Source organism: Phoxinus phoxinus (assembly GCF_949152265.1).
Source record: "Phoxinus phoxinus genome assembly, chromosome: 1".
In the NCBI taxonomy this organism is placed as follows: domain Eukaryota; kingdom Metazoa; phylum Chordata; class Actinopteri; order Cypriniformes; family Leuciscidae; genus Phoxinus; species Phoxinus phoxinus.
Window position 1 is genome coordinate 37764819 of NC_136876.1, and position 27557 is coordinate 37792375.

The 27557-nt window shown below is 40.7% G+C and overlaps 5 protein-coding genes across 5 annotated transcripts; 3 read left to right on the forward strand and 2 right to left on the reverse strand.

Moving 5' to 3' along the window:
* The first annotated feature begins 2144 nt into the window (after nucleotides 1-2144).
* hbae3 (hemoglobin alpha embryonic-3) lies at nucleotides 2145-7246 on the forward strand. The gene is made up of 4 exons (XM_079610802.1): nucleotides 2145-2148; nucleotides 6583-6701; nucleotides 6791-6998; nucleotides 7098-7246. Exons 2-4 carry the CDS (start codon nucleotides 6607-6609, stop codon nucleotides 7224-7226), a joined length of 432 nt encoding a protein of 143 aa, XP_079466928.1. The 5' UTR covers nucleotides 2145-2148; nucleotides 6583-6606; the 3' UTR covers nucleotides 7227-7246.
* A 4455-nt stretch (nucleotides 7247-11701) lies between these two features.
* Nucleotides 11702-20317, forward strand: LOC306997478 (hemoglobin subunit alpha-1-like). The gene is made up of 4 exons (XM_079610782.1): nucleotides 11702-11750; nucleotides 19653-19787; nucleotides 19881-20088; nucleotides 20172-20317. Exons 2-4 carry the CDS (start codon nucleotides 19693-19695, stop codon nucleotides 20298-20300), a joined length of 432 nt encoding a protein of 143 aa, XP_079466908.1. The 5' UTR covers nucleotides 11702-11750; nucleotides 19653-19692; the 3' UTR covers nucleotides 20301-20317.
* Nucleotides 20318-22120: 1803 nt separating this feature from the next.
* LOC306997428 (hemoglobin subunit beta-like) lies at nucleotides 22121-22879 on the reverse strand. The gene is made up of 3 exons (XM_079610736.1): nucleotides 22732-22879; nucleotides 22418-22640; nucleotides 22121-22308 (listed from the first exon to the last, which is right to left on the reverse strand). The coding sequence occupies exons 1-3, from the start codon at nucleotides 22821-22823 to the stop codon at nucleotides 22180-22182; spliced, it is 444 nt and encodes a 147-aa protein (XP_079466862.1). The 5' UTR covers nucleotides 22824-22879; the 3' UTR covers nucleotides 22121-22179.
* A 1323-nt stretch (nucleotides 22880-24202) lies between these two features.
* LOC306997468 (hemoglobin subunit alpha-1-like) lies at nucleotides 24203-24857 on the forward strand. Its single transcript, XM_079610772.1, has 3 exons — nucleotides 24203-24327; nucleotides 24421-24628; nucleotides 24712-24857. The coding sequence occupies exons 1-3, from the start codon at nucleotides 24233-24235 to the stop codon at nucleotides 24838-24840; spliced, it is 432 nt and encodes a 143-aa protein (XP_079466898.1). The 5' UTR covers nucleotides 24203-24232; the 3' UTR covers nucleotides 24841-24857.
* A 1599-nt stretch (nucleotides 24858-26456) lies between these two features.
* LOC306997418 (hemoglobin subunit beta-like) lies at nucleotides 26457-27250 on the reverse strand. The gene is made up of 3 exons (XM_079610724.1): nucleotides 27072-27250; nucleotides 26755-26977; nucleotides 26457-26645 (listed from the first exon to the last, which is right to left on the reverse strand). Exons 1-3 carry the CDS (start codon nucleotides 27161-27163, stop codon nucleotides 26517-26519), a joined length of 444 nt encoding a protein of 147 aa, XP_079466850.1. The 5' UTR covers nucleotides 27164-27250; the 3' UTR covers nucleotides 26457-26516.
* Between the last annotated feature and the right edge of the window lie 307 nt (nucleotides 27251-27557).

Here is a 27557-nt window from a genome sequence, read left to right on the forward strand (position 1 = left end):
GCACCATCGGTCCTTATCTGTTTTTTTCTGTTCCTTTTGTAGCTCATTTAAACGGGTGCGACTCAAATAAGAATAACAACGAGCGTGTAATAGCAATATCATTTATCTAGCTGTCCATTTGTTGACATGAAACAAGTGCTACCATATACAGTCAAATTATAAAAGTGCATTTACTTTCAACTACCCAGCAGCAATTTTTAACAACCATCCAGTCATACTCAAACAGCAACTGATTACATTTATAAGAGCATTGTGCAAACAACTAAAAAAAAACTTTTATCTTGATCAAGTGTCCTTTCACAGTTTTTACTATTGCGAAAAACACATTCTGAGTTTCCAGCACAATGTTTGACAGCTTTTACATGGTGATTTTCAATTTTCAATATCCGATTATACAGTGCAGTTGTCTCACCCTACAACGGGAAACCACTTACTTCTCTAGGAGATTTGTAATACTATATTTTACAGGTAATACACTTGTGATGATATTTTAGCATTTTTACTAAATGAATTCACATGGTGAGATGTCATCCTGTTTTTAGGCTTGTGTAAATCATCTGGATGTACAGGTTCCCAGAAGGTGAACATGGTTTCACCAAATACAACATGTTCCTGGATCAACATCCCAATCAACCAATCAGATTTGAGCTGAAACACCGAACGGGTTGCCATGATTTTGCCAAGTAAGACAAGTTCCTGGATCAACATCTTTGTTGATCCTGGAACAACATTCCAGTCAACCAATCAGATTCGCAGACAAGTTTACAGTTAATGTCAAGTTTAGGCTTACAACCAGGGTTAATCGCTCATACATCATTCTTAATCACCTATCATGTCCCACCTATCATGACCCATAACCCCATGACCCATAACTACACAGCCAACCCTGATTGTAAGCCTGAACTTGACATTAACTGTAAACTTTTCCGCGAATCTGATTGGTTGACTGGAATGTTGTTCCAGGATCAACAAAGATGTTGATCCAGGAACTTGTCTTACTTGGCAAAATCATGGCAACCCGTTCGGTGTACAGGTTTGTGCACAGCTGATGCAGTATAATGGTCTATTGAGGTTGTACTTTGTTTACTCTGATTTGTGGAGGACTGCATGGTTTTGTCATTTTGTTAATTTTAAGTTTATTGAACAAGGGCTCTCCAAAAACAATATTGATGAATATAAAATAATGTTGCTAATACATTATTATTATTATTATTTTTATCTCTGTTTTCTTGCAAATTACCATTAATTGCAATGATACATAGCCAGTGAAGGAAATATGAAGGTACGTGAGTTTTTTTTTTGTAGTAGATGAGACCAGATGTTGTGCACATTATTATGCACATATTGATCCTGGCTGAGCACAGATTGATTTGGCTCGGTATTGTCTACAACGAATGTAAGATGTTTTCCAAAATGAAAATAATATATATCGTCTCCAAAGTTTTAGTGCAAAGACTATAAAATTTAAGGTTTTTTTTTTTTTTTTTTTTTCAACCACACAAGTTGTTGGATTTTAATATTTTAAATGGAAGAGCTTTGTTTAATTTGAAAGAGATTGAACCTTTTGGTTTACCCACACACACTTTCATATAACTAGTTTAGTACCTAATTAGTTTTATACTCTTTTGTATTTGTTTTATTTAACACTCTTTGAATATCTTTCAAATTTTGTAATATGTTCACAGTTTTGTATATCTTTTGGCACATTTGCCGGTCATGTAGGCTACCTTTATGTAAAGTGTTCACACATTTAAATTTGTTTGTTTGTTTGTTTCCCTACATTGGGGAAAAATAAATTTAGATAGAAGGACGTGTGTCGCTTGTAATCGAGTATTTATTTAATGTATAAGCGTTATGGAGCTACAGGACAATACAGACATTTTAAAAGAGAAAAGTGTCCGATGTACAGACTTTCGTTTTTTTGCACGCCAGAGGGCGCAATAATACCGCGATGGTGAAACGGCTCTCAGTACATCTGTGGGAGATGTAGCGCAGGCCTTGATACTTTAGCATGTCCTGTCAATGTCAATAAAGAGTTATTTATCGGAATTAACGCCTTTTATTAACATAGTAACTGTTTCATTGTGTTCTGGCACCTGCATAGTCATCCGTTCACCCTGCGCCTGGTGGAGCCCAAGAAAGCGTTCGGTGAGTCCGAATATTAATATCTCATAATATCATGTTCAACACAATTTGATTGACCTTTCTTGAACAGAGAACACATTTGTAAAATCCCCCGGTTTCAAGACTAGGTTTAAACTAGTCCCAGACTAAAATGCACGTTTGAGCCGTTTTAACTGTATCTTTAAAAAAAAATTTTTTTTGAAAAAGATCAACGTATCTTTTTTTTTTTTCTTTTTTTTTTTTTGCTGCGGCACATTTATAAAAGCTATCCTAATTGAACTAAGGCCTAATCCTGGCTTAATCTAAACCCTGTCTGTGAAACAGTGCTCGCTAGTCTAGTCTAGACTTTACATTAAATTTTACATGGCATAATCGAACAGAATTGTCTTCTCGCTATGTTTAGTCTACCATATGTTAATACTTTAGTAATGGATAGGCCTAGTACAAAAAAAAACATTCCAATAGAAAACAACATAATGACAGCTACAATATTCCCAATAGTGACATCATTGCACTGAGACGTATCTTGTCCATTGTCCAGTGAAAAATGTATAATGCTTGTAATAGCCTATGCACCATACCAGAAGAAGAAAATATAAAAATGACCAAAAAGCCATAGTGTGACCAAGAAAAAGCATTTAATAGCCTATAGTTTATTATGTCATCGTTTAGACTGTTATTATAATTATTGTTTACTACCAGTAGGCCTATGCGACAATGACCCCCTAAAAGGATATAGGCTATGTGTTTTTGGTAAAGAGGTCCAAATCTGTGCATAGGATACGCATGGGTTTAGTAGTGGTGTGGGGTGCGTGTGTATTACACGCAATGAAGTGCGTATCAAATGCACGCGAAAACTGCGTATTAAAATATTTTTGCGAATAAGTTGCACGATAAACACAATACGTGCTATTATGCAGACGTATTTTCACGAGATCAGGCTGAGGCTACCCTGGTGGGTAATAAAGTATACAGGTGCTGGTTATATAATTAGAATATCATCAAAAAGTTGATTTATTTCACGAATTCAACTTAACAGGTGAAACTAATATATTATATAGACTCATTACATGCAAAGTGAGATATTTCAAGCCTTTATTTGTTATAATTTTGATGATTATGGCTTACAGCTTATGAAACCCACAAAATCAAAATCCCAGACAATTAGAATATTACATGAAACCACACAGTAATTACACAGTAACACCATGGTCATTGAACCAGGTTTTGGTTCTTTTGGCAGTGTGGGCAGGTGGATCTCTCTTTCTCTATCACTCTACTCCTTCCTTTCTGTTACTCGTCCGACCTCTCTCTCTCTCTCTCGCTCTGCAATTGCATTTTCTTCCTCCCTGCTCTATGTATGACAAACCACAATGTTGCTGAAATGTTTACAAAAATAAATCAAGAGGTCAAAGGGGCCAAAGAGAAGTAATTTCCTCTCAATCTTTATTTGATGCAAGGATGTTCTTTTTTTATTGTTTACTGTATTATTTATATATTTTATTGTTGTGTCTTAGTATACACAATTTAGCGAGAGTCTGACCTTTGAGTTTTAGAGCAAGATTATTACAAGTTATTGGAGAGGCCAGGAAAATGTGAATTTCTTGGCTTTTGATAAGAGTGAATATTAGCCACCTGGGCCCCACGCTGGGCTCGACACGGCGCCTGAGTGGTGCTCAGAGCACAACAGTTTGATGAGGACCACATCCTGTTTCATACAAACTTTTTATACCCACAAACTACACACACTCACGCAGAACATGCATAAAACAATCACATGCATGCAGGAATCCACATGCACTGACAAATGGGCTCTGCTGAAGCACAAGGAGAACCAAATATAAGACAGTCGAGTGCACGAGGTGTCCAACATTTTAAGTGATGCTAGCAAGAGGCTGCAGTCTTTAGCCTCCTTGTTAGAGTGCCTGACTCTCATGCCGGGGACCCGGGTTCGAGACCCGCACGGAGTGGGGTGAGAAGGACCCGGGTGGAGGGGTCACATAAGGACCATGGTATCCCTGTTCTTATTGGCCAGCAAACTCTCCTGACCTGAACCCTATAAAAAATCTATGGGGTATTGTGAAGCGGAAGATGTGATACGTCAGACCCAACAATGCAGAAGAGCTGAAGGCCACTATCAGAGCAACCTGGGCTCTCATAACACCTGAGCAGTGCCACAGACTGACCGACTCCATGCCACGCCGCATCGCTGCAGTAATTCAGGCAAAAGGAGCCGCAACTAAGTATTGAGTGCTGTACATGCTCATACTTTTCAGTTGGCCAGCATTTCTAAAAATCCTTTTTGTGTATTGGTCTTAAGTAATATTCAAATTTTCTGAGATACTGAATTTGGGATTTTCATTAGTTGTCAGTTATAATCATCCAAATAAAAAGAAATAAACATTTGAAATATATCAGTCTGTGTGTGATGAATGAATATAATATACAAGTTTCACTTTTTGAATGGAATTAATTAATTAAATAAACTTTTTCATGATATTCTAATTACATGACCAGCACATGTACTTTCAACCAGACTAATTATCAATATACTTCAAGTGTGTTAATGATTAGTTAAATTGAAGGGTGCTATTTTGAAACAACTAATTTTGTACTAAGTATATTTAAGTTGTGATTAAATTGTAGTAAAGAATAACTTGAAGTGTATAGTTTGCTAAATTAGAACAACTTTGAGTATACTTAGTGTAGGCTAATTTAAGTATGTGTAGGGACTAATTACATGCTTGATTGGTGATAATAAAGTGTATTTTTTTTAATAAAAAGTGATAATTATTTGTGTTACAAGTACATTACAAATTCATTGCGAGTGTCTTTGAAACATACAAGCAATATACCATAAGTATATTATATTTGAGTAAAAAGTATACGCTCAGTAGAACCTTTGGCTTATTCAAAATAAATTGCACTCAATTGTCTTCAATAACAAATGCACATTAATAAACAAATAATACTTAGCTATACGTTATACAATATATTGCATACTATAATGTATTTTGAAAGTATACTTTCAATGGATTGTTACAATGATAATTTCCAGCACACAGTTAAAAATATACCTAAAATATATTTTTAATAAAGTGCAAATAAATACACTTTTTTTTTAACAGAATTTTCACTTCAAGTATATTTTCCTAAAGCGTATTTTTAGAAAATATACTAAATATTTTAAAGTGTGTTAAAAGTTGTATTGTGAAAATAGGTAAAAGCATGATGCTAATGATGGTAAACTTTTTTGTTAGCGTATTTGCAATTTACTATTGAAAAGGGGAATATATTTCAAATACAATAAAGTATACTTTTTTTTCACTTGAGTAGTTTCATGCCTCTTGTATTACTCCGCGTTTTTTACCCGCATGCATGCGTGAATGAAAAATAGACGTTTAAACTGTAAACAACAATAACCATAGGCCTGCATAGAGTGCGTTTTGTTACCGGCCGATTAATCCTTCAGCACATATGCCCCTGAGTTACACCATTCATCGTGAAACATCTTGCTTTATTAGAAGTAGGCTACCATTTTCAGCATGCATGCCTCAGCAGAAAGCATGGAGATCTCCACGCCTGAACGAACTCATCGCAATCTAGATCAGTGCCAACCAAGGGCGGACCTCTTGCTGAACCTACTGATAAAATGTGTGTATGTTTCCAGAAGATAAGACTTGAAATCCAACCTTACCCTTTCTCTACAGCAATAGTAGTTTGGTCAAATATTAATTCCATTGGTTTTATCACTCCCAGACAGTCTTTAATTAAATGCCAGGGTTGGCAACGTGAACATAAAAATCAATGCGCCATTCTAGAAATAAGTCATTTATCGGCTATGTGCCATCAGCACTTAATTGTCCCCCACTGATAATTGTCGTGCTTTAAAGAACTACACTTATTTTAAACTTATTTGTAGTGTGTTATTTGACATGAAGTTAATATATTTTAAATGTAATAAATTGCAACTTTACCATTATTGGCCTATTAATAATATATCTGAATTTCAATACATGCCATACAAGTTTCCATAAAATGTCATTAAAAGTAAATTACTTGTCAGTAACCATTTATTAAAGACAATATCATTTTTAAATTACGTATAAAAATCTGCTCAAGTCCTACGTAAGTGGGTCAAAAACGCACTCTTAAGTAACTAATGGCATTTAATATAATTTTAAACAAGAGTTTAAGTCAAGCCTTCAGTGCAATGTCCTTGTTAATGAAGCCCTTGTGGGGCTCATGCAGAGTTTGAATAATAAAAACACGAAATGCTCACTTTAACTCACACTAAAAAAGCGGTCTTGCTTATCACGATTCAAGAGATGTTTTCCCACTGGTCTGCTTGAGAGGTGGAGTCAACAATTGCGTTCAAAACAATACCCTTCTCTGCTTTAAAAGGCCCTGCCAAGAACCACAGATTACTTGAATTTTTGTTGTTGTTTTTTTTGGCAGCCTGTTCACTCTAATCCAGTAACCATGAGTCTTTCTGCAAAGGACAAGTTGGCGGTCAAGACCTTCTTTGACAAAGTTGCGCCTAACGCTGAGGAGATTGGCAACGAGACTCTGTCCAGGTAATGCGAAATTTGCATAAATGAGCGGACATTTATAGCATAAGCTGCTATTATAGACAATCTATCTCATTTTTATTTGATCCTTTCAGGACTCTGTTCGTCTACCCTCAAACGAAGACGTACTTCTCCCACTGGGCAGACCTGAGCCCTGGCTCTCCTCAGGTGAGGAAGCATGGACTGACAGTAGTGAATGGTGTCCTGAACGCTGTGGGGCTGATGGATGATCTCAAGGGTGGTCTGCTCACCCTCAGCGAGCTCCATGCCTTCATGCTTCGCGTGGACCCCGCTAACTTCAAGGTTCGTTCTGCTGAAAACATTCCTCTGAGGATCTTATTTCATTTCCAATTTCATTAAAACACAGTCTATATGACCGAAATGTTGTTTGTTTTTGTCCAGATCATCAATCACAATCTCCTCGTGACGCTCGCGCTGATGTTTCCTGAGGACTTCACCCCCCAGGTGCATGTTTCTGTGGATAAGTTCCTCGCTCTGGTCAGCCTGGCTCTGTCCGAGAAGTACCGCTAAAGTCGACACTGCATGCTTTCCTCTCCGACGCGACACTATATTCGCCTGAATGAGAATGGAAAAAATAATCAAATTAAATGTATCAAATCAAGCTATCTCTTTTCGTTTCTGCACACACAAACATACCAATGATCTGAGGTGTACATAGGCCTGCCGCCTATGCACTGTAAAAAAAAAAGAAAAGAAAAAAAGAAAAAAAGAAAAGATTTTTATCACAATTTTTTTTCTTTTGTGGAATCAACTTAGTAGTAATGTGTAATGTAAAGTAATGTGGTTCAGATAGCATACTGTTTTGAGTTTATGTTGATTAAACCAATCTCCTTTCTTGTGTTAACGCAAATTCTTAATTGCAATGGAATTCTTAAGACCCCCAGGTTACTTGTTTAAGGTAAACCTAAATTATTAAGGTAAATAGTTTTTTATAGTGCCACTTGCCGTTTTTAAATAAAAACGAATTGACTTTGTAACAGTTTCAAAATAAGAACTAGCGTGTTTGTTTTTAACTGCAGTTATTTCTATTAGCAAATTAAATCAGTTCATAAAGTCAGGCTGTATTTATGTATTTAATATTCAATTTATGTATTTATACATTTATGAGTATTTATGACAAAACATAATTCATTTTAACGCGTAATCCATTTCAACCCAAAACACATTTTAGCAGTTCAAAACATGCTTTTTATTTAATATTATGGAGATGTTTCAGAAATTTTATATTTGAGAGCTTCATATAAAACTTGAATAAATGGAAAGAATGACCACACATATTATTTATTATTGGTGTCCTGGGGTATTTGTTTGTAATGAGCCTAAGTTCGATTAAACCATCAAAACATTAGGAAAATATTTATACTTTTTAAATATGACGGAAGAACAAAACTCTAAACTCCTTTAAGGTATTTATCTGACAAAATTGTTTGGGGGAAAGTGGCAACAGCTACATATTTTATTTTACAATGCAAAAAAAGTGGATATAAAAACTTTCACATGAAAACATTGACATATTCAGTTATTCATATTTCGTTGGTTCTCTCTTGTTTTTGCACGTGTTCATAATTTATTTGAATGAAAGCCTGGCCAAAAGTTACAGAATATGATTAAATTACAACAAGTTTACATCAAACAATGTTCTTAATGAAGGCCTGGGATTGTTCTGTAGTTTCCTGTATCTTGAGTTTGAATAATAAATATAGGCCTACTGTACATGAATAGTGTACATTTTGAGCACAAGTGGCCCATAAACAATATAAACGCATGACTTGTAACTTTTGAGTCTAGACTATAGTATTATGGCGCCTTTTTAGTGTTACGAAGGGCGGGGAAACGGTTTCTTTGCTAAATTAAACACGCAGGCATACTGTGCCAACCAAGACTGTAAGAGATTCAAGCATTGTTATCAGATAGCTAAGCCATTCTGGAGGCCTGTCATAGCATCTCTCTGCAACAGGCGCTGACAAAAACTATTTTAACTGCACGCCAAATGCACAGTTCTGGAACCGTCTCGACAGGTAATATTTAATAACTCTCTCTCTCTCTCTCTCTCTCTCTCTCTCTCTCTCTCTCTCTCTCTCTCTCTCTCTCTCTCTCTCTCTCTCTCTCTCTCTCTCTCTCTCTCTCTCTCTCTTTAAATCAGGATGCTATGTGATCATAACAGAGTATCCAATCAAGCGTTTGATTTCATTCAAGCTTTTCATTCTAGCAAATATGGTCGAGACTGTGAAGGTGAACTAATTATTTAATTAAAGGTATAGCGGAGGATTTTCTTTTTCCGGGTGGGTAGCCTACTATACTATTGGTCCAGTGTCAATCATTCTGGTGATATGTTTACATAAGGCCGTTCACACGCTGGCGTGCGCTAAAAGCACAGGCTGGGCTTCCCACTGATGCCGCAGTCGCGAAGATTGTACTAGACAGGTAAAGTTTGTCATGCTATTTGGAGAAATCAATTTAAAATCTCTGCTAGTAGGCGTTCCCTCTCGGGAGCAAATAGAGTGTTGCGCATGTGCATTTTTAAAAAAATTGGAGAGGGCGGGTCTTTTCTAAAATTAGGAAAGATCCTCCGCTATACCTTTAATTACATTTAAATAAATGTAATTCAGTAGGCCTTTGTGTTTTACATTTCGTAAAATTGGAAGTCATTTTGTCAATTGAATGATTGAGATTTATATAAACATGGCCAATTTAGGAGCTTAATAAAATGAAGAATACGTGTTTTTGCTTCTGAGCTCTTCACAGTACCACAACAGTCTCTGCAGTAGCCTATAGGCCTGCCGGATTTTCTGGCTGTACATTATTATGGCAGCAGCTGAGAGTGACTGGCACAGGTTGTGTGTGGCGCTGTCCAGTGCTGAAACCAACAGGTCGGAGATAAATGGACGTCAATCTCTGGTCATTATCAAGTGAAATATTTTCCCTCTGTGGGATTGCCTTCCACACAGATGCACATAATCAACTAAATGAACACAAAACTAAGAATATGGACAACAAAATTGCATGCAAATGTAGTTGTTTTATTAAGCATAAACACCATCAAAGTTGTTTGGGGTTTTATTAATTAAAAAAAGCACGTTGCATACATAGGGTATTTATGTTTATCTTTTCAAAGTGCAGAGACTACGACAGCCAGAATCTTCTGCCATGCTGCTTGAATGTCCGGAGTATAAAGGCACGACCGAGCTGGGAAGCTACAACATGGTCAGACAGTCACCGAGCAGCTTAAGGGGAAAATTAAAAAGGTGATCAGAAGGGGGAATGAGAAATCTTTATGTTTTTGACATGCCTAAATTCATTATTTTAAGCCTTTAAGCCCGCAAAACACACAATGCTCTATATGGTAACATGGTGAGATGGTGAAATTAGTAACCCTGCGGCACTTTCACAAGGGTTTAGTTCAATTCTACAAGCATACCACCACAGGTCACATGGGTAACGCAGGTCATTTAAAATGTGTATATGGAGAAGACATAATTGGTATAAGTGTGTGGAATATTATTATTATTAATATGGGGATAATTAGACATAGGCCTACTGTTGTGATTGTTCTGTAATTTCTTAATTACTTGCTCAGTTGGTAAATCATTTAGTAATAAGTAATCATAAAGTTAAATGTATTTTTTTTTTCATATTATCTGGAAACGTTCCCAATATTTTTGGGACCTCACTCGTACGAATTTGTACGATTTATCTAAACCCACGTGATGGGTAGGTTTAGGGGCGGGGTCAGGGGTAGGTCATTCGTAAGAATTCATACGAATTTGGCAACTCGTAAAATATGTACAAAAAGTGAGGTCGTATGAATTCGTACGAATAGCCACCTCGTTAAAATCGTGAGATCGGGTTAAATTATTACATTGGTCAAGTTGTGAGCAAACCTGCAGTAGGCTATATTCACAATGGAATATTTTACTTCTATTCTACAAGCTTTCCATAACAATTAGAATGTTTACATTTTAATTAAATGTATTAGCTGTTTGCTCATTTACTATATCAAAGATAAAAGTAAATCATGAGAGTAGTTCCATTTTTGAATAAAAAAGAGCAACTGATTCTGTGTTGAAGTTTTATTCTCAAACGAGCAGAAGTCATGACATAGCTGACATATAGCAAAAACAATTTGATGTAAAGTCCCTGTAAAGTCAAAATTAAGTATGTGTTCTGAGTTTGTCACACCACCAAAAAATGTAGCCACCCAGCCAAATTTGAAATTAAGCTTCTATACTCTTTGCTCGTAACCAGACATGGGCAGTATTTAAATTAAATGTATTTTAAATACGTATTTAATTACTTTAGTGTATTTTGTAATTTGTATTTTGCAGGTGTGGGAAATATAAAATGTAGTTTGTAACAAAATATTTTGAGGGAGTGTATTTGAGTAGCCTATTTCAAATACTTAAATAAGAAAAATCACCAAATGGCAATGTCCAGGTTAGATGCACGAAAATCACGTAACACCCAGACCGAGCTCCCTCCAAGCCTAAGTGCCAACTATTCTCTCCCTATGGAGGATCACCACTACAGATAAAGCGTTGTGGGGAAATTCGGCTCGCGTAGGTTACCTACCCTGAAGTGATAAAATAAAATTCTGTATCAAAATTTAAGACAAGTAGTTTGTTTAGGCATGGTTTGCAGGGAATTATAACCTGCGCATATATATTCAAACGCACTATAGAATTAAAATTCTTGATGGGCTCGAGCGCCATCAGCGTTTATCACAGGTTCGCGTTTAAAGTCTGTAATAGAACGGTTAAGGAAGGAATGTTCCAGTGCATGACTTTATTTACTTTATTTATTTACTTTATATGCATGACCATCTAGTTCCATGCCATAGATGTTATGAAGCAAGGAGGATCATTTTGTGTGCAAAAAAACATGACTCTATTCAACATTTCTTATTTTCTGTGTCAGTCACCTACCCTGTGCAGCGCTTCTGTGTTCTAGAACACTGGCTCATTATTGGCTGACGCTAGTCATGCACATGGACTTGAAGGGATACTTCACCTCTGGGAAGATAAATGCGTATTTAAAGTGGGTAATTTATGTAGTAGAAATGTGAAATTATTTTTGCATTTGGAGCCTTCTAGAGTGAGAAAAGCCAGAAAATTTATTTTTGGCTCATGTGGATGAAAGTTAGTTCCGTTAGATTGAAACAAAACGTGTGCATGTAAACAATGAATGGCGACTGCAGAAAGCAAAAGCCGAATCCCGGACATTTTGGACGATCTCGACGGCCGAACATGTCCGGGAAAAAAAAGCTGGCTGACACTATTTGTACATTCTGTGAGTAAGATCTATGGGCGGGTTGACAACATGCAGAACTAGCTACTACGTTACTACTGGGTGTAGTCTCTAGCCTCTGGCCCAAAAATCCTCGTCTCAGGGGGACATGAGGGAGGGAAGCATGGTAATTTGAAAATACTGCAGGTTTTCTACTTGCAAAGCTTAATGCTAAATGCTGAAGTATCGTACTCGGTTACTAACGTAACCTCGGTTCTCTCTAGAAGAGGAACGAGTACTGCGTCGAAGACGCTACGGGAAAGATTCTTTCTCGAGATATTGAAGCCTAAAAATTAATCCTTAATTTTGTAATAATTTAAAACGCATTTCTGTAGCATACAGCCTTAGGCGGAACAGCTTGTGCGCCTATTGGCTGCTCTGCCAGAAAAGCACAGCCTATGCGAGGCCAGTGACACTGACCCAATGAGGGCGCTTCGCCGAAACGGGCGTGACCTAGGCCTATAAATACTCGAGCATAGCTGTCTCCAAACTGATTTCGCCACTGAAGCGACGCAGAGTGGGCATGCACGGCACTGAGACGCAGTACTCGTTCCTCTTCTAGAGAGAACCGAGGTTACGTTAGTAACCGAGTACGTTCTCTTACGAGAGTTCTCTCGTACTGCGTCGAAGACGCTACGGGAACGCCTGTAAAACGCTGTGCGTGCTCGGATTCAGCACAAACACCCAAGGGCGCGCGCGCCCGGGCATGCAAGTGCCTACACACAACAACTCACAGAGAGTTTTATAAGGAGAGCGGCTAGAATAGCATCATCCCTTTAAAATAGCATATATATGTAACAGATAGATATATATGGGGGGTCATAGCATGCTCATGGGACACGTTGTCAGTGAGTGATGCTTAAACATAAGGTGACCTGCAGGGACACCATTTTTTAGTCTTTCAGACTAAGAGCAATTTACCCTGCAACGCGGGAACCTCTAGGTTATAGAACCTTATAAATGTAGACGGGGAGGCCCAGCCTGCCGCCATAAAAATATCTTGCAACGAGATTCCACTATACCAGGCCCACGAGGAGGCCATGCCCCTCGTAGAGTGTGCTCTGATGCCCAGTGGGCATGTTAAGCCCTCAGATGCATAGGCCAGCGCTATGGCATCCACCACCCATCTAGACAGGCTCTGTTTCGTTGCGGCTCGCCCTTTAGAACGCCCACTGAACGAAACGAAGAGTTGCTCTGTCTGTCGAAAAACAGCAGAGCGGGACACATAAGCTCTTAATGCCCTAACCAGACAAAGGGAGCTACTTCCGTCCTCGGAGGCCGGCAGAGCCGACAGGGAGATGACCTGAGCCCTGAACGGTGTGTTGAGGGACTTAGGCACGTACCCATGTTTCGGTTTTAACACTACTTTAGAGTCGTTAGGCCCGAACTCCATACATGACGCTCTCACTGAGAGCGCCTGCAAATCCCCCACGCGCTTCACTGAAGCAAGAGCCAAAAGAAACACGGTCTTGAAAGACAGGTGTTTCATGTCAACTGAGTGTATAGGCTCGAATGGGGCACCCTTCATGGCATTCAATACCGTAGAAAGGTCCCAGTTGGGGACTGAAGGAGGTCTGGGAGGATTCAACCTCCTGGCTCCTTTCAGGAAACGGACCACCAGGTCGTTTCTGCCCAGTGAACGACCAAGTGTCGGATTAACGAACGCTGATATGGCCGCCACGTAAACTTTAAGCGTGGATGGGGTCCTACCCTTATCCAGCAGCTCTTGTAAGAAGGAGAATCTCCGTTTCCTCACAGTGCATGGGTGACAGACCCCGGTCTGAGCACCAACCAGAGAACACTGACCATTTAGAGGTATAGAGCCGCCTAGTGGATGGGGCTCTAGCCTGCTCGATCGTGTCTAATACTCCCTTCGGGAGGTTAGCGGGTACCCGTTTATAGCCCACACGTGTAGGGACCATAGATCCGGGCGAGGATGCAAAATCGCGCCCTTGGCCTGAGAGAGGAGGTCCCTCCTCACCGGTATCGGCCATGGAGCAGTGCTCGTCAGCTGCATCAATACTGGAAACCATGCTTGGTCCGTCCAGTATTGGGCAACGAGTAGCACTGAGCCTCCGCTTTCTCTGATTCGCTCCAACACCTGAGGCAGGAGTGAGACAGGAGGAAAAGCATAGAGCGGACAGCGGGGCCAGACACTGGCAAGCGCGTTCGTGCTCTTGGAAAAGAAATTCGGGCAGTGAGCATTCTCTTGAGACGCAAACAGGTCTATCTCTGCTCTGCCGAACCTCCTCCACAGCAGTTGTACTGTCTGTGGGTGAAGAGACCACTCTCCCGCAGGAACGTTGTTCCGTGAGAGTCTGTCCGGGCCTACGTTCAGGTGCCCTGGCACGTGTACTGCTCTCAGTGAGCGCATGTTGTGCTGGGCCCAGAGACAGAGGCGCTCCGTCAACCTGTATAGGTTTCGGGATTTTACACCCCCCTGGCGGTTTATGTAGGCCACTACCGACATGTTGTCCGAACGGACCAGGACGTGGTGTCCCTTTATCCGAGGACAAAAGCGCCTCAGGGCTAAGTCCATTGCCAACATTTCCAGGCAGTTTATGTGTAGTGATTTGACCCGCTCTGGCCACTGGCCAAAGCGCGGTCTGCCCTCGAGCAATGCTCCCCAGCCTGAGGTGGACGCGTCCGTGGACACCACCTTCACGCTCGAGGAAGTCCCCAGGCTTACACCTGAGCGGTACCAGTCTGACGCACTCCATGGTGTCAGGGCTGTCATGCACACCTGATCGACCTTGAGGCGACAGTGACCGTGGATCAATGCTCGGCGCGGTACTCGCGCTTTCAGCCAGAACTGCAGTGGGCGCATGCGCAACAGACCCAGCTGTAGTACTGACGAGGCTGAGGCCATAAGGCCCAGCATCCTCTGAAACTTCCTGAGCAGGACTATGCGACCGCTGCGGAAGGATTTTAGCATATGCAGGATGCTCAGTCTGCGCTGTGATGACAGCTGTGCCGTCATAGACAGTGAGTTCAGTTCCGTTCCCAGAAAAGAAATCTTTTGACTGGGAATTAGTGAACTCTTCTCCCAGTTGACTCTGAGACCTAAAAACTCGAGGTGATCGAGTATTAGGGTTCTGTGGCGAGTGAGTTCTGAACGTGATTGAGCTAGAATAAGCCAATCGTCCAAGTAATTCAGAATTCGAACGCCTCGGAGTCTCAGGGGTGCCAGCGCCGCGTTCATGCACACTGTAAATGTACGAGGTGCTAGAGACAGGCCGAACGGCAGGACTGTGTACTGATATGCCTGGCCCTCGAAGGCGAATCTCAAGAATCGCCTGTGACGTGACGCAATTTGTATTTGAAAATACGCGTCTTTCAGATCTATTGCCATAAACCAGTCTCCTCGGCGAATCTGCGCAAGGATTTTTCTGGTCGTGAGCATTCTGAACTTTCGCTTCAAAAGCGCTCTGTTCAGATACCTCAGATCTAAAATGGGTCTGAGACCCCCGTCTTTCTTTGGTACCAGGAAATATCTGCTGTACAAACCCCCTTCGCTTTGAGCTTGAGATAAAGGCTCTATGGCCCCTTTGCCCAAAAGCTTCACTATTTCGGCTCGAAGTAGATGTGCTACTTCCGTTTTTACCGGGGTCTCGAGCCTCGCCGTGTAACGGGGAGGGCGTCGAGAGAACTGTAGCGAATAGCCTCTTGTCATAGTTTTTAGCACCCATTCTGAAACCCCGGGAGTTTTCCCCATGCATCTGCACGAGTAACTAGGGGTCGAATGAAAACCGGGCCCTGGTCGCGGAATGGCGGCGACACGCGAGCAACTGTGTTCTGTAACATGGACGCCGTGACGTCTGAGGCGGGGGGCGCGCTCAATCGAGCAGGCATCCCGCGTGCGCTCAACTCTCTTGGTTGAGAGGGAGCGCGCGGGGCGAGCCCCGTAGGGCTCGTTATGTTTGTGAATAAATGTGGGCGCGTGGTAGCGGGCACATTTGTAACACGGGGAATACTGTGTTTTAGTACTGACTGACCGTGCGTTGGTTTCGTTTTTACAGAAACCGCGGGACGTGCAGTGTGTAGTGGTTGTGGGCACTGGGTAGTGGGCACGCTTACTACATGTGATGCACAATCGACCTGAATCGATTTTATGTGTGCAGACCCTGTGTTGAACGGGGTTGTGCTTGTGTGTACAGTGGGCACTGGGTGGGCATTACAGTTACACACATTACACCATCGGCCTTGGCCGGAACACCAGAAATAAAACTCTTTTTTGGATTTATTTGGGTCGCCGTAAAAACGGCGTTTGTGTGCAGGCAAACAGGCTTTACCGCCGGTTTGTTGGCTGCAGTATACACTGGTACAAACACTATTGCTGGGGCTGTACGAGCGGGAATCTTGGGTGGAAGTCCGGCCGCAGCGGGACCCGAACACCGTCTTTTTCCTAGTCGGGCTAGGATGGCGCCGAGGCCTCAGGCTTGATTGCGATCTTAGGTCGAGGCCCACGCGGCGGCGGGCAGCGTCCGGCAGAGCGAGACCGTGGTCTCTCTCGGGCCTGTTGCTGCTGGGTTGCCGCGGCGGGCGCGGGGGCGCTGCTGAGCTCGAGCGGGCGGCTGTTTAGGGCGGCCTGCTGCTGAGCTGGAGCGCTTGGGCAGGAAATGTCTCATGGCTTGTGACGTTTTCTGTACCTCAGCGAATCGATCCGCAAAATCCTTGACGGATGATCCGAAGAGGCCGGTCGTCGAGACGGGTGCGTCTAGAAACGCAGAGCGCTCTGACTCCGCCATCTTAGAGAGCGTTAACCACAAATGTCTCTCTGCAACAGTCGCTGAGGCCATGATCCTCCCAATGGCGTGTGCGGTGGACTTTGTAGCGCGAAGAGCGAGGTCCGTGGCGCTACGCAAGTCAGGCACGTTGATCGCGCCCGGGCCTTCCTCGTCCAGCTTGCAGAGGAGGTTGGCCTGGTGGATCTGAAGCACCGCCATTGAATGCAACGCCGATGCAGCTTGTCCAGCGGCGGAGTAAACGCGGCCGTTCAGAGCTGACGAAGTGCGGCAGGCTTTCGACGGTAGGACTCCCTTAGCCCGCCGTCCCGCAGAGGGTGGGCAAAGGTGAGCCGCTACGGCCTCCTCGACCGGAGGGAGAGCGTGGTAGCCTCTGTCTCGAGCACCGTCCACAATGGAGAATGCTGACGAGGCAGAAGTACGTACTCTGGCTGAAAATGGTGCTTTCCAGGACTTCGCCACCTCTTCGTGAAGCTCAGGGCGGTGAAGCGCGGTCTCCGGAGAGGAAGCAGCCATCCAGCCGGTTGAATGCAGGCTCGTCGGGCGTCGACCAATCGAGGCCGAGACTCGACACGGCCTGTGAGAGCAGACGCATCAGCTCTGCCTCGATGCTAACCTTTCCTCCTCGACGTTCCGGAACAGCGGGGGAGGGGAGGTCCACAGAGCTCGCCCATCCCTCGCTTCCTGAAGCGAGGAGAGAACAGCAGTCGTCATCCCCTTCAGACACGGGCTGTTGATCGTCCTCCATGACAGACAAGGCGGCGGGCAGCGGCCGTTGTCCATCAGTCAGCGACTCCAACGAAGCCGACGGAGAAGCTAGCGGCGGCTGCGGCGAGCTTCTCGCGGTGGAGGGGGGTTCCGGGACCCGCTGAGCGCGGCTCTTTTTACAGCGCGGTGCTACAGGGGGCGGAGGAGCAGCTTCGGCGAACGATGCTAGGCGAGTCCGCAGAGTCGCGATAGGCATCATGTCGCAATGATGGCAGCCGCCATCACCGAGAGCGATAGCTGCGTGTTCTTCACCCAAGCAGGAAGCACACAGCACGTGATGGTCCCCGTCGATGAGTGTGGCTCTGCACGAGCCGCAGGAATCACGAGGCATCTTTAAAAAGACACTCGTACTCTTTTTGTGAGGAAAAAGTGTGTGACGCAGCGGCGAAACACACACACAAAACACACACAAAGCGAAAAGGATATATCCAACGCCGGATAGCGCTGCAGGGAACGGCTACTGAAGGCGGCGAGGTGAGCTGCTTCAGGTGAAGAGTTCCTGCAGAGTTGCTTTCTCAAACGGCGGTGGTGGCTTGCTATCCAGATCCAACGATGCGAGAGCTTCGTGAAGTTTAAAGAAATCAGTTTGGAGACAGCTATGCTCGAGTATTTATAGGCCTAGGCCACGCCCGTTTCGGCATTGGCTCATTGGGTCAGCGTCACTGGCCTCGCATAGGCTGTGCTTTTCTGGCAGAGCAGCCAATAGGCGCGCAAGCTGTTCCGCCTAAGGCTGTATGCTGCAGAAATGCGTTTTAAATTATTACAAAATTAAGGATTAATTTTTAGGCTTCAATATCTCGAGAAAGAATCTTTCCCGTAGCGTCTTCGACGCAGTACGAGAGAACTCTCGTAAGAGAACCCTTTACGTAATGGCCTGTCCACTCAACCATGATCAGTTAGAAACTTTAATGCTGCTATACACTAATTACTTGTTGGTTAGGTTGTGTTTATTAATATCAGTCACTCGCCCATCATGTAATCCTACAAAACATATGTCAGAAATTCGGTTCAGATGACGTTAATCCAATCTTACAAAAATGTCCTATCTGAGATCCTTTTGACCCTCATGAGGTAAACAGCTTATAAATCATAATAAATTACGTTTTTTGAAAATTAAAAAATCAAGAAATGTTTATTTTAGGGTTGTGTGTAGGGTTAGGGTTAGGGGTAGTGTAGGGGGAGAGAATATACAATGTACAGTATAAAAATGTGTGTGTGTGTGTGTGTGTGTGAGAGAGAGAGAGAGAGAGAGAGAGAGAGAGAGAGAGAGAGAGAGAGAGAGAGAGAGAGAGAGAGAGAGAGAAACAAAAATGTGCAGGGACCTATATTCAAAAAACAACTTTAATTTGGCAAATGTCAAATATATATCTTTTGACAACTAGTGATACGATGGTATTTAAGGGTAGCCTATAACACATTTATGGAAACCGTCCCCACTGGTCATTTAAGGTGATCTGCATTCAAATAATCATTTGATGATTCCAAACATTTATATATGTATTTGTTTATTGGGTTGATGGAATTACAGAATAAAGTATAGGCTAACTAAACACGTCAGGTGTATATTTCTATTTTCATATAGTTTCCAAAGTCCTGTTGCAAGTCTTAAAAAGCTGTTGAACTGTGAGCTCAAGAATTATCTACACTTAAGTGATACGCCCACAGACAAGAACTTACTTTGATAACAGGCCATTTCAAAGATAGCACACATTTCTCAGCAAGGCGTGGCAAGAATTATACAATGTTTAATTGACAAAGTTCATTTGTAATAATTTGATAAAATCAAGTCATTTTATCATATTATACAAAATATAAATATAGCTTACAAGATAATCAAAAGCAGTGGACATCAATGTAAAACAAAACAAAATTAAACAGTTTATATGAGTATCGCCTTATTCATTAAAATAACAGATAAATAAGTATTAAATTCATTACCTTCAATTTAATTAATTGCTAACTGATTCAATAAATGTTATTATAAAAATGCAGCTTTACAAAGTATATGGTAAAATAAAGTGTGGCATTTAAAAGTTGATAAGTCTTCGGAAGCTTGATAAGTCATCTTTGGGGGGGTGAGGAGGGTCTTGGGTGTTTCTTCCTGATGGCAGTATAAAACAGCCAGTCCTCTTGTCAGCAGTCCACAGAAGTTTTCTGCAAACTAAAGTCATCCTTCAACGATGAGTCTCACTGCCAAAGACAAAGCTGCCGTCACAGCCCTTTGGGCCAAGGTCTCAGGAAAAGCTGACGAGATCGGGCATGATGCTCTTAATAGGTAAGCTTTATTATGGTGTTTTGTAATATGCTAATAGCTTAATGTTTTCTCTTGGCGTGTATCTTGAATTCAATGCAATGGTTCTGCCAATAGGATGCTGGCGGTCTACCCACAGACCAAAACCTATTTCTCTCACTGGAAAGACCTGAGCCCCGGCTCTGCTCCAGTGAAGAAGCACGGCAAGACTGTGATGGGTGGCGTTGCTGAGGCTGTCAGCAAAATCGATGACCTTACTTCTGGACTTCTGAACCTCAGCGAGCTTCATGCTTTCCAGCTGAGAGTTGATCCCGCCAATTTCAAGGTATAAGCATGAAAGTTCGTCTTCATTTTGTCATACTCTCGTAGTCGCGGTAACCTGAATTCGCTGTCTGTGTTTCTTCATAGATTCTGTCCCACAACATACTCGTGGTTCTGGCCATTCTGTTCCCCACCGAATTCACTCCTGAGGCCCATGTTGCAATGGACAAGTTCCTCTCTGCTTTGTCTCTGGCTCTGGCCGAGAAGTACAGATGAGAGCGCGTGGCTGTGTTCAAGACGGATGCCTGTATAAACATTCTGTCTTATGATGCAATAAATGAGTATTCAAAACCTTAACTAAATGTCTTTGCTCCTTATTTTATCAAGTCATAAACCTGAATCATTTGCATATTTAAACAACATCTCAGAAGTTTTTGCAATTTTTAATCAATCTACTGGGGAAGTATGGTGATATCTATTGTCTATTAGTTTTTTTTTTACCCTATTCACCCGGGGGTGTCTTGCCTTTACCTGCCAGTGTCTTTTTGTCAGTAAATTATGTTTTTAAACATCGCTTTGTTGTCATAATGAAGACAATTAGCGAATGGAGAGAGACGAGATACGGCGCAGTCTCACATCAGACCACCAATATTGTTTATAACTGTTTATAATTGAGTATAATTGTTTATACATTCTATAAGACTGCCATCATGAACATGAAAGTATAATGCTGTTTTAGCATGATACTCATTGTAAACAGTTTTACTGCAAGATTAAAATAAAATAAAACATAAAACAAGTTAACAAGCAAATAAAGGTAAACAACTTTAAACTTTAAAACCTTTAAATTACCATGCATTGCAAAATAATTTCTCAACCTTATTGAGTGACATAATACTCGGACTATAATTTCGGGGGTTATATAATTGTTACAATTTATTTTAGTCCTTCAACGGATAACGCCTGCATATTTCACTGGTCATTATAACATAAATATATCCTCTTATTTAAAATAAATAGCCTAAATAAATATCCATCGTTGAAACCTATAATTCTATTTTAATTTGAATGTGAACACGGTCGAACGATTAGTAACATTGTTCAAATTAAATCAGCCTTTGCTGAAATTAATATGCACATATAACAATAGCTTACTAAAATCTCTCTCACATTTATTTATAGGCTATATTTGAATATTTCTGTAAATAGTTTCATAGGCTTCCGTTTAATTGTGTGTCCTGAATCTATTTAACATCGAGAGACCAAAGTAGAATGATACAAAAATGTAAAGTATTTTTATATTTTAATGCATTTTCTCTTTTAAATACTTTAAGAACAAATAAACTACTCAATTTGATAGATTGGATTGGATTGGATTGGGTGGACTTTCATCCTCTTTCAAAAAAGAGGATGAAAGACTTTTCCTTAAATCAAATTATTATTTTAATTCTAATTATTATTTTTTGATGAAAATAACATAATATCATTAGTGAACTCTGCAACGACGGGTAAATTGTATTTGGTTGTGTTTGTAGCGTTGATGATTAACATTAAATATGGCAACATGTTTAAACATTGAAACACTGATATTTGTCTTCATGGATTTGTGTTAATATTTGTATATATTCCTAAATTAACTGTAAACACTCAAACTCTATTATATCTCTGAAAATATATTTCAACATCCTGTATATAATTATAAATAATTTTTAGCTTAAGATGGCACAATGCAATGTTGAGGACATTATTATTTGACAGAATGTATATAACATCCTGTGCATAAAATTGTTAATTTTATTTCGTCTGTTTGTTTAAATAGAAATTTAAATATAGCCTAGACCTAATCTGCATTTATTAAAGTTATTTCAAGTATTATTATAAAAGGTGTTCGGATTAGTTTATGCACGAACTTGCTGCCTGTTTTAATATAAGATAATCTGATAGAAATAGTTGTTGTTACCAAGGTTTGTTTTATTTTCAAACCAAAGGTTGTCTGCAGCAGAAGCAACAGGCCTACGACACAAACAGTGAATTCATGCGAATATAAAAGAACACACTGCACTGAATATTGCATTCTGAAATATTTATTTGCTTCAACTCAGAAGAACATATTCTAAACATCAGATGATCCTCTGTGCACAAGCAGGTTTAGTATCTAGTGATACTGTCTTCCAAGAGCGGAGACCACGACGGCGATGAATTTCTGAAAAGCGGCCTGGACTGCAGGTGTGAATCCAGCACCCATTTGTGCAGCAACAACGATGGTTAAGCAGTCAGCCAAAAGCTGTGGGAGGACAGAGATCAGTGATATACACACAGACGAGATGAGTGAATATTGAAGTCAGAACAAGACCTATAGCTTATTAATGAACGTTATTTGAGCGTCAACTTACCCTGAAGTTGTCAGGATCTACGTGGAGCTTCTCGGAGTGCAGCACACTTAGTTCAGCATAGGTGCCTTTGATGTCGTCCATGTTCTTCACAGCCCTGTCCAGGCCACCGAGCACAGTTTTACCGTGAGCAGCAACCATGGGGTTTCCCATGATGGCAGCAGCGTTGTAGAGGTTTCCAAAATTGCCGAAGTACCGCTGGGTCCAGGGATACACGATAAGACATCTAAGAAACACAATGAGAAGAAATCATTTAATCAGAGCACAGTTTCGAAATGAGTCGCCTGCCTTAAAGTTAAAGTATTGAGACTCAATACCTTGCCAGGGCTTGGGGACCAACGACGTCGGAGTTCATCTTGGAGAAGATGTCCTGGATGGTCGCCCTCTCAAATTCTGTCCACTCAACCATGTTTCCGACTTTAGATGTTCAGACTAAACGCCTTTAACAGAAGCTGAAGAATCCTGTGAAGAGAGAGTTTCAGAGATGTACTTTTAAATGCGTTTCGTCACCACACCCCTTGGCAGGCGATTGGGTGATAAGTTTGTGGGTTGGTTCAACCTCGTCCATCCAAGAGATGCATATCATAGTCTACTTTCTTTTCTAATATCTAAAGGCAATACTGTGCATAGCCTATAACTGTGGAATAACATATCAATAAAAATAGTAACTAGAGTAGTGAGTATTACAATAACATATGCTACTATAGGCCTAAGTCATATACAGGAGGTACGTCTTGTATGACAGGCTTCAGGCTTCCTTGGGGTTTGTGTTGTCCTGCTTGCCATTGGATAAAGACAAAGAAAAATGGAAGAAAAATATAAATGAGCCACGATTAGATGACAAGATAAAAAAAAATCGCCTATTCTTTTGAGATGAGTTGGGCCTAACTGAAGACATATGGTTAAACTTTAGCCAACATGAGATCGGGCTGGGTTTAGCTTTGTCTCTAATTCTGACAGCCTGATATGTCCTGTCAAGTCACGTGCTAACTGCACTGCACGCAAGACTCCTTTGCGATTTAGTTTATAGCCTAACATTATAAGCGGAGACTTACGAATCATATAAACTCTATTTCTTTTAAAAGGATAGTTCACTTTAAAATTATAAATCTGTCATCATATACTCACCCTCAAGTTGTTTCAAACATGTATGAATTTCTTTCTTCTACGTCTCTGTAGCACGCAGTGTGTTTATCGTGGAGTTTATACGCGAAAATTAGTTTTTATGTGCATAGGATACGCATGGGTTGGTTAGGGTAGGTTTAGTAGTGGTGTGGGGTGCGTGTGTATTATATGTTTGGGTAGATTTAGTGGTTTGAGCTGCGTGTGTATTACACGCAATGAAGTGCGTATCAAAAGCACGCAAAAACTGCGCATCATGCACGTAAAAACTAATTTTCGCGTATAAATTGCACGATAAACACAATGCGTGCTATAGAGACGCATTTATGCGAGAACATGCTGGCTGAACACAAAGGAAGATATTTTGAAGAATGTTAGTAAGACAGCAGAAGAAAGGAATTCATAGGCTACAGGTTTTTTTGGTGGCGCCAATGCTTGATGGTGAATTATTAAATTACCTTCAATTTAATTAATTGCTAGATCATTTAATGAAAATTGAGAAAAAAATACAGCTTTACAATATTGTCAAATAAAGTGTGGCATTTAAAAGTTGATAAGTCTTCGGAAGCTTGATAAGTCATCTTTGGGGGGGTGAGGAGGGTCTTGGGTGTTTCTTCCTGATGGCAGTATAAAACAGCCAGTCCTCTTGTCAGCAGTCCACAGAAGTTTTCTGCAAACTAAAGTCATCCTTCAACGATGAGTCTCACTGCCAAAGACAAAGCTGCCGTCACAGCCCTTTGGGCCAAGGTCTCAGGAAAAGCTGACGAGATCGGACATGATGCTCTTAATAGGTAAGCTTTATTATGGTGTTTTGTAATATGCTAATAGCTTAATGTTTTCTCTTGGCGTGTATCTTGAATTCAATGCAATGGTTCTGCCTATAGGATGCTGGCGGTCTACCCACAGACCAAAACCTATTTCTCTCACTGGAAAGACCTGAGCCCCGGCTCTGCTCCAGTGAAGAAGCACGGGAAGACTGTGATGGGTGGCGTTGCTGAGGCTGTCAGCAAAATCGATGACCTTACTTCTGGACTTCTGAACCTCAGCGAGCTTCATGCTTTCCAGCTGAGAGTTGATCCCGCCAATTTCAAGGTATAAGCATGAAAGTTCGTCTTCATTTTGTCATACTCTCATAGTCGCGGTAACCTGAATTCGCTGTCTGTGTTTCTTCATAGATTCTGTCCCACAACATACTCGTGGTTCTGGCCATTCTGTTCCCCACCGAATTCACTCCTGAGGCCCATGTTGCAATGGACAAGTTCCTCTCTGCTTTGTCTCTGGCTCTGGCCGAGAAGTACAGATGAGAGCGCGTGGCTGTGTTCAAGACGGATGCCTGTATAAACATTCTGTCTTATGATGCAATAAATGAGTATTCAAAACCTTAACTAAATGTCTTTGCTCCATATTTTATCAAGTCATAAACCTGAATCATTTGCATATTTAAACAACATCTTAAAAGTGTTTGCCATTTTTAATCAATCTACTGGGAAAGTATGGTGATATCTATTGCCTATTAGTTTGTTTTACCCTATTCACCCGGGGGTGTCTTGCCTTTACCTGCCAGTGTCTTTTTGTCAGTAAATTTAAAACGTCGCTTTGTTGTCATAAAGTGAAGACAATTAGAATAACAAATGGAGAGAGATACGGCGCAGTCTCACATCACATCTCACATTAGAACACACATAGCCTATTGTTTATGTATTTTAAATATATTAGAACTACCATCCAATGAACAATGATTTTTGAATTCTTATGCTTGTAAGCATTATCAGTTGAATTTGGGGAAACCAATTGAAACATTTGTTGTGTTACCTTATAACAATTGCTTTTTTTTATTTGTTCATTGTATGCTTTCAACATCTGAAAGTCAGCATAATTTTTTTGCCAATAAACCTGATTTGCAATGTGAATTGCGATTATATAACTGTATTGAACAACGAGAGAATCCTGATCAAAGAAGAATAAATAATAATAAAATAATGAAATCTACTTTTTCTTCTTTTTTTTAAGAACAAAGAAACACAACTTTAAGTAGGCTACAAACGATAATAAATTTGCACTTAAAGTAGTTGTTTGAGATGACTTTTAATGGAATAAATTATATTTACTAAATTTAACTGATAAACGTAAAAAACGTGCTTTTTACAGCATTTGTACGAGACAAATGGACTTCCATCTTAAAAAGAGGATGAAAGACGGTTGTAAATCTAAATCCGTCTTTAATATGATTTCAAACCCATGAAACAAATGTGCTCTGTTTTGCGTCAATGAAATATAATTCTTATTATTCTATTTGATCAAAATAACAGTGAACTCTGTAACAACGAGCAAATTGTATTTGGTTATGTTTGTTAGTTATGCTACTATCAACATCAAATGTTATCATGTTTTTTTCCCGTTAACATTGAAAAGCTGATATTTGTCTTCTGTATGTGTGTTACATTTGTGTATATTGGTATGGCTCCATCGACTATAGGTACTAAAGAACTTTAAAATTCTAAAACTCTGTGTAAAAGTGTAGGCTACTTGCATTTCAACATCCTGTATAATAACTTTAATCAGGCCTACATTTAGTTTGAGATAACACAATGCAATGTTGAGGACATTCGTTGACAGAAGGTATATCCTGTGCATACAATTGTTAGTTTGTTTTCGTCTGCGTTTTTTTAAATAGAACTTGATCAGTATTATTCAACCGTTGGTATTTTTATGAGAGGTAGCCTATACGGATTATTTTTTGCTGACTATTTTAATATAAGATGATCTGTTAGAAACAGTTCATATCAATGTTTTATTTGTTTTTGTTTTTTTACTCAACTGTTGTCTGCAGCAGAAGCAATTCCAAAAAGAGTGAATTCATGCGAATATAAAATAACACATAATGCACGGAATATTGAATATTGACATATTTATTTGCTTCAACTCAGAAGAACATATTCTAAACATCAGATGATCCTCTGTGCACAAGCAGGTTTAGTATCTAGTGATACTGTCTTCCAAGAGCGGAGACCACGACGGCGATGAATTTCTGAAAAGCGGCCTGGACTGCAGGTGTGAATCCAGCACCCATTTGTGCAGCAACAACGATGGTTAAGCAGTCAGCCAAAAGCTGTGGGAGGACAGAGATCAGTGATATACACACAGACGAGATGAGTGAATATTGAAGTCAGAACAAGACCTATAGCTTATTAATGAACGTTATTTGAGCGTCAACTTACCCTGAAGTTGTCAGGATCTACGTGGAGCTTCTCGGAGTGCAGCACACTTAGTTCAGCATAGGTGCCTTTGATGTCGTCCATGTTCTTCACAGCCCTGTCCAGGCCACCGAGCACAGTTTTACCGTGAGCAGCAACCATGGGGTTTCCCATGATGGCAGCAGCGTTGTAGAGGTTTCCAAAATTGCCGAAGTACCGCTGGGTCCAGGGATACACGATAAGACATCTAAGAAACACAATGAGAAGAAATCATGTAATCAGAGCACAGTTTCGAAATTAGTCGCCTGCCTTAAAGTTAAAGTATTGCTAAGACTCAATACCTTGCCAGGGCTTGGGGACCAACGACGTCGGAGTTCATCTTGGAGAAGACGTCCTTGATGGTCGCCCTCTCAAATTCTGTCCACTCAACCATGTTTCCGACTTTAGATGTTCAGACTAAACGCCTTTAACAGAAGCTGAAGAATCCTGTGAAGAGAGAGTTTCAGAGATGTACTTTTAAATGCGTTTCGTCACCACACCCCTTGGCAGGCGATTGGGTGATAAGTTTGTGGGTTGGTTCAACCTCGTCCATCCAAGAGATGCATATCATAGTCTACTTTCTTTTCTAATATCTACAAGACTAAACTTAAACAGATACATTTAGCAATAGTTTGCCGAGAAAAATAACTGAAACAACAAAAGGCCAAATGACACCATTCTGTTAATAACTTAATTTAATAAGTCAACATTTTTTAAAGAACGATTATTACGGAGGATATGCTATCGATTCCATACAGATATAAATGCATAGCCTTTGAAATAGCCTA

Bases quoted from the DNA above. Each gene is read 5' to 3' on its own strand.
- hbae3 (XM_079610802.1), top strand. From the start codon at position 6,607: ATGAGTCTTTCTGCAAAGGACAAGTTGGCGGTCAAGACCTTCTTTGAC. The intron at 6,702-6,790 runs GTAATGCGAAAT...TGATCCTTTCAG, and splicing joins GGCAACGAGACTCTGTCCAG to GACTCTGTTCGTCTACCCTC. The intron at 6,999-7,097 runs GTTCGTTCTGCT...GTTTTTGTCCAG, and splicing joins TGGACCCCGCTAACTTCAAG to ATCATCAATCACAATCTCCT.
- LOC306997478 (XM_079610782.1), top strand. From the start codon at position 19,693: ATGAGTCTCACTGCCAAAGACAAAGCTGCCGTCACAGCCCTTTGGGCC. The intron at 19,788-19,880 runs GTAAGCTTTATT...TTCTGCCAATAG, and splicing joins GGGCATGATGCTCTTAATAG to GATGCTGGCGGTCTACCCAC. The intron at 20,089-20,171 runs GTATAAGCATGA...GTTTCTTCATAG, and splicing joins TTGATCCCGCCAATTTCAAG to ATTCTGTCCCACAACATACT.
- LOC306997428 (XM_079610736.1), bottom strand. From the start codon at position 22,823: ATGGTTGAGTGGACAGAATTTGAGAGGGCGACCATCCAGGACATCTTC. The intron at 22,641-22,731 runs GTATTGAGTCTC...TGTGTTTCTTAG, and splicing joins GGTCCCCAAGCCCTGGCAAG to ATGTCTTATCGTGTATCCCT. The intron at 22,309-22,417 runs GTAAGTTGACGC...GTCCTCCCACAG, and splicing joins TAGATCCTGACAACTTCAGG to CTTTTGGCTGACTGCTTAAC.
- LOC306997468 (XM_079610772.1), top strand. From the start codon at position 24,233: ATGAGTCTCACTGCCAAAGACAAAGCTGCCGTCACAGCCCTTTGGGCC. The intron at 24,328-24,420 runs GTAAGCTTTATT...TTCTGCCTATAG, and splicing joins GGACATGATGCTCTTAATAG to GATGCTGGCGGTCTACCCAC. The intron at 24,629-24,711 runs GTATAAGCATGA...GTTTCTTCATAG, and splicing joins TTGATCCCGCCAATTTCAAG to ATTCTGTCCCACAACATACT.
- LOC306997418 (XM_079610724.1), bottom strand. From the start codon at position 27,163: ATGGTTGAGTGGACAGAATTTGAGAGGGCGACCATCAAGGACGTCTTC. The intron at 26,978-27,071 runs GTATTGAGTCTT...TGTGTTTCTTAG, and splicing joins GGTCCCCAAGCCCTGGCAAG to ATGTCTTATCGTGTATCCCT. The intron at 26,646-26,754 runs GTAAGTTGACGC...GTCCTCCCACAG, and splicing joins TAGATCCTGACAACTTCAGG to CTTTTGGCTGACTGCTTAAC.